This window comes from Nicotiana attenuata, chromosome 9, assembly GCF_001879085.1.
Source record: "Nicotiana attenuata strain UT chromosome 9, NIATTr2, whole genome shotgun sequence".
NCBI lineage: Eukaryota > Viridiplantae > Streptophyta > Magnoliopsida > Solanales > Solanaceae > Nicotiana > Nicotiana attenuata.
The window spans coordinates 2,038,791-2,044,790 of record NC_031997.1 but is presented as its reverse complement, the minus strand read 5'-3'; the positions used below and the strand labels follow the sequence as shown (position 1 = coordinate 2,044,790).

General features: G+C 34.8%; 1 protein-coding gene across 1 annotated transcript; it reads right to left on the bottom strand.

Moving 5' to 3' along the window:
• LOC109232471 (21 kDa protein-like) lies at positions 2,265–2,711 on the bottom strand. Its single transcript, XM_019398243.1, has one exon. It carries the CDS (start codon positions 2,709–2,711, stop codon positions 2,265–2,267), a length of 447 nt encoding a protein of 148 aa, XP_019253788.1.

Genomic DNA, 6,000 nt, shown 5'->3' with positions numbered 1-6,000 from the left:
AGGATGTCACACACCGTATTGGAGTGGGGTGGATGAAGTGGAGGTTAGCATCTGTAGTCCTGTGTGACAAGAGAGTGCCACCGATACTCAAAGGTAAGTTTTATAAAGCGGTGGTTAGACCGGCCATAATGTATGGTGCTGAGTGTTGGCTTGTTAAGCACTCACATATCCAGAAGATGAAAGCATCAGAGATGAGGATGTTGAGGTGGATGTGCGGGCACACTAGGATGGATAAGATTAGGAATGATGATATTCGGGAGAAGGTGGGAGTGGCTCCCATTGATAACAAGATGCGAGAAGCGAGGCTCAGATGGTTCGGGCACGTATAGAGGAGAAGCCTAGATGCTCCGGCAAGGAGGTGTGAGCGGCTGGCTTTGGAGGACACGAGAAGAGGTAGAGGGCGGCCTAAGAAGTATTGGGGAGAGGTGATCAGGCAGGACATGGCGAGGCTTCAGATTTCCGAGGACATGGCCCTTGATAGGAAGCCGTGGAGGTCGAGTATTAGGATTGTAGCTTGTAGGTTAGGAGGCAGTTGAGTCTTTTCTTAGTTCGTACCTTTGTGAGGCTAGTTTGGTAGGTTTTTGTCTGCGACAGCTAGTGGCAATGTTGTGTCTTACTACTCTTTCGTTTTTCATAGTGCCGAGTCTATTTACTGGCTATCGCTTTTGCTTTGCACCTATTTTCTGGTTTTCATGATGTTGTTATTTTTTCTTATGTTATCTGTTTGTGGTACTGATATTGTCTCTTTTCATCTTCTTGAGCCGATGGTCTTTCGGAAATAACCTCTCTACTCCTCGGGGTAGGGGTAAGGTCTACGCACACACTGCCCTCCCCAGACCCCACTAGTAAGATTCTAGTGGGTCATTGTTATTGTTGTTGTTGTTGGCGAAACATTAAGTGCTTATAAGTCCAAATCAATCGATCGAAAAGTCATAATGGTGTTTAACTTATAAGCACTATTATAGCCCGTTTGGCCAAGCTTCTAAAATCAGCTTATTTTGAAAAGTGCTTTTCTCAAAAGTACTTTTTAAAAAAGTGCTTTTTGTGAGAATCAGTTTGTCTTTGGCTAATTAATTTGAAAAGCACTTTTGAGCAGTAATTAGTGTTTGGCCAAGCTTTTGAAAACTGCTTCTAAGTAAATTTTTCTCAAAAAAGTGCTTTTGGAGAGAAGCTACTTTTTCTGCTTCTCAAAAGTTGCTTCTGTTTCTCCTCAAAGGCACTTTTTTTCCTTCCAAAAGCTTGGCCAAACACCTCAATTTTTGGCCAAAAGTATTTTTGGTGGCAAAAAGCACTTTTGGCCCCAAAAAAAGCTTAGCCAAACAGGCTATTAGTTTTACCAAGACTTTTAGTATTTTATTCTTAATATTTTTTTAATTCTCAAAATACCTTTCTGAAAACAAAAACCCTAACCTCCTCTTTGTTCCATATTCGACATTCCTTATTTTCTTAAAAAATATTTTTTAACACTTAAAGCCTATCAGTTGTTACTATCAGCTAATCTAAACGTCTTTAAGTTTAAAGGGATCTCTATACAAATAGCCAGCTGAATTTACCGTTTTCTTTTTATAGCCATAGATTACATACTACTTGTATATAGTTAAACACAGATTATACCTATATTTATGTAAGCGGTTGGATTTCTTGAGCTGGGAGTCTATCAAAAACAACCTATCTACTTCATACAAGGTAGAGGCAAGGTCTACGTATATTCCATCATCCCCATACTTCACTTGTGGGATCACACTGGGTATGCTATTATTTTTTTAAGCGGCTAGGTGGACGTCTATTTAGGTTAATTCTTCAGCTTTTTAAACCCCATATTTTTGAAAAATTCAATGTTTCAAAAATACCGAGTATTGTTATTGCTTTTTCATTTATTTTCGGTTTCTTATGATGCTGATATTATTTTGAGAGAAGATCATTTATAGCCCATCGGCCCAAACATATATCACCCGGTAGCCCTAAAATTGCAATATCATTTTATAGCCCAAAAGCAATTCTAGTGGCTAGCCCAAAAGTAATTACGGCTCAATCTGCTATCCCTATCCCTATCCTTGCCCCGTTCTCTTCTATCATCTCGATCGGTTGCTTGTCTCTCTGTAATTAGCCATTGATTTCTCCATATACTGTAAGAACCCAAATAACATCCCTTTTTATCAATTTTATTAAAGGGTTGTTTAGTAGATTAAATAAGAATAGCATTAGTAACAACCCTTTCACTTTTTTTCTTCTTTTTCTTTCTTTAATGCTTTCGCCGGAGAATTCTATGTTTGCCGGTGGAGCTGGTGAAAGCGGTGTCGGTGAGTATAATCGGCGGCTAAAAAGAGGCGTGATGATTTTGTCAAATGTTTGAGTTCTGATAGAGTTTTGCTAAGCTCGTCCATTGTGTCCCCCATCTGTTCGACACAATCACTCAATGCCCCTTTTTCTCTTTTGCTTTGAACTTTCAACTCGGAGAGGAAATCTGACGCTTTTTGGGCTCGAGAAAGGCTTACTTTTACGGCGGCTTGAGCTAAGTCTTGAGGTGTGTGGATTGCTGAGCCTGAGTAGGAGGAAAGTGTTCTGACGCAAATCGTCGGATAGCTGGCGTGCACACAAGATGTGTGGACTAGGTCAGTTGAAGAAGATGATGTGTTTGGTTTTTTTCCAGTTGTGAAATGGGAAAGATAGAGGAGAAAAAGAGCAAGAAGTAGAGTTCTGATCAAAGGCATTTTTGTTGTCATTTCTTAGCTTACTACACGAAGGATCCTTGATTTTTCTTGTGATAAATTTGTGATGGTTTTTGAGTGGAAGTGTGCTGTAGTATAAGGCTGTTGGTAGGGGGCATGCTCCCAGTGGGTTTTTGCAGTCATGGCATCGTTGGATTCTCTTTTTTTGCCTGTGGTTAAACACAAATCTGAGCCTCAATTTCTTGTTACTCTCTCTGTTTCATTTTATGTATAATGAGGCTATGATAATTTTTTATTTTCTCTTCTGTGGAAGATGAATCAAACATATTTTACGTATTGAAGTATGCTTCTGAAAGTGATAATTGGAAACAAAATACATACTAAACAGACTATCACTATACAAAAAATATAAAAAATAGACTATGATTATACAAAATAGAATGTCATTATACAAAAAATATACAACATAGACTATAACTATACAATTTATATACAATAGATTGTCACTATACAAAATATATACAAAATAGACTGTCACTATACAAAATATATACAAAATAGACTGTCACTATACAAAAAATATACAAAATAGACTGTCACTATACAAAAAATATACAAATAGACTATCACTATACAAAAAATATACAAAATAGACTGTCACTGTACAAAAAATATACAAAATAGACTGTCACTATACAAAATATATACAAAATAGATGTAACTATACAAAATATATACAAAAAAGACTGTCACTATACAAAAATACATGATACACTCCAAATACACAGTGTGCACACATTACACATACAAAATTGTATATAATTTATATACACTATGTTTACATATTAGAAAATACACATTATATACAATTTTGATACATTGTTCAGACAGATTATACATTCACGATACAAAATACATTTGGGGTACACAAATATATACACTTTAGATACACAAGCACACTCGAGATAGGCTCAATATACACCAAGGATACACTGTCGAACTTAGGATACAATATTTATACATTGCAAAAAAGGATTTATATACACATTATATACAATTTTGATACATTGTTCAGATAGCTGTCGAACTTAGGATACAATATTTATACATTGCAAAAAAGGGTTGCTCTATTGTGCCAAGTAGGGGTCGAACCTACGACCTTCAGCTCAGGAAACAAGCGCTCTATCCACTAAGCTACAGGCGCTTATGCTGTCATACTCATTCCTTTCGGCTACTATATGCAATACTTTTGGGCCGAAGGGCCATTTTTTGTAAGTAGGACAAAACATGGGCTATTAAAATTTTGAGGGGCTATAGAGGGTAGTTTTCTCAATTATTTTTCTGGCTTCTGTAATTGTCACTAACCCATTATCTATTATTTATTTTCTTCTTCTTGAGCCGAGGGTCTTTAGAAAACAGTCTCTCTACCCCTTTGGAGTAGGGATAAGGTCTGCGTACACTCTACCTTCCCAGACCCCACTTGTGAAATTTTACAAAGTTGTTATTGGTGTTGTCGTCAATGTTTGAACCCCAAATTTAAATCTTAAATCCGTCTCAGTGCGGCACAACGTGTATGGCTATGGGCCACCAACAACCAACGTCCTCGGACGCTCTCCTAAAATATGTACACTATTAAGAGGTGATGCCAATATCAAAGACAAAAGAATGGACTAATTTACACAGAGGCCCATAAGATAAGATGGGCCAAGAAGAAAAGGGACAAAAAGGAATTTCGAATGAGAAATGTAGAAAAAGACGAAATCAGCTTTGTGTGTGCAGACAAGAAGGAAAGATAGGAATAGAAACCAACCAAATTTATACCATTTGTAAGATTGCCTTTTGGTTGAGACAAATGGAGTTTCAATAAAAAAGGGTTCTTTGATTTGATGTATCAATGAGAGCTAATTTCCAAGAATAAAATCACGGACCTTAGCTTCCCCTTTTCTGACTTCATCTTTATTCTTCCAAAAAACAAATTAACCTAAATAGTCGTCCGTCCAATCTTTTAAATTAAGAATAACCGAAAAATATATAATATATGTGTAAATCAGGTATATTTATGTGTACAATTGTGTATAATCAATGTATATCGGCTAAAAAAAGTAAAGGGCAAAGATCACTTTTAGCCCGCGGCCGAAACTATTTCATATATATATATATAGAGAGAGAGAGAGAGGCTATACAATGTCATTTTTCTAAAAGTAAAATAGTGAATTTGATCAGCTATTTGTGTAAAGATCAAAGCCTTAGAAACTAAGTTAGTCAGATATAGTGTTCACGGTATACGATAATTATGTAAGTCTTTTATATACACTTAACTCGTTTAATCACCTTTGAGTACATTTTAATTTAATATTTAATCATGATAAACTAGATTGAGTTGGTGTAAACAGCTGATTGATACCAATAATTGAGAGAGTAAGTACTTATTGCACCAAGTGTTTATATCAATGCAATTTATTTTACCATTATTAAGTAATGAATAAGGTAAAACACATATTAATTAACCATAGTTAAGTTATATTCTCTTCGGTCGATTTTAATTGATTATTTTTTTATTTTATATTTTTACATATATTAAGGAATTCATTTTTTAGTATTACAAAAAATTGACTATATTAATCTTATTTTGTTCATTAAAAATATAACAAATACTCCTACACTCTTTACAGCTTGTGTTGGATCGTTGTTACATATTGTATCGTATCGTATTGTTACTTTAAATACGATGTCTGTTTTGATTGTTACTTAAATTTTATTGTATCGTATCGTTGAATCCGTCGTTACATAACGACGCAATATGCCACTTTATGTAACGACCGATTTGATGTGGTCGCATCATTACCTTGTCTTTTTCTCTCAATCTCACCCTTCATTATAATTAAATAATTTTATTTGATCATTTATCCTATATTTTCATATAACAATTGTATCTGTATCATAATTTTTGTTTATAATATTGCAAGTTTATTCTTCATAATGCTGGTGCATGATGCCATGAAACGATGACAAACGATATAATCTATCCAAACATTATATTTATCAAACAATACAATACCATACAATACGATACATTATGAAACAATATGTAACAACCATCCAAACAAGCTGTTACTCCAAGAGCAAATTTGAAAAAAGAAATTAATTTCTTCTCTATATCTGAAAAAATCAAATATTATGGACCATAAAAAAGGTCAAATAATCGATTAAAATGGACCGGATGAAGTAATAACATAGCTAGAATACGCATATCATATTATTATTGGTCTGATGTAAACATTTAGTGCAAATAAATTTTTACCAATATACTTTTGATTTATGAGTATTCGCA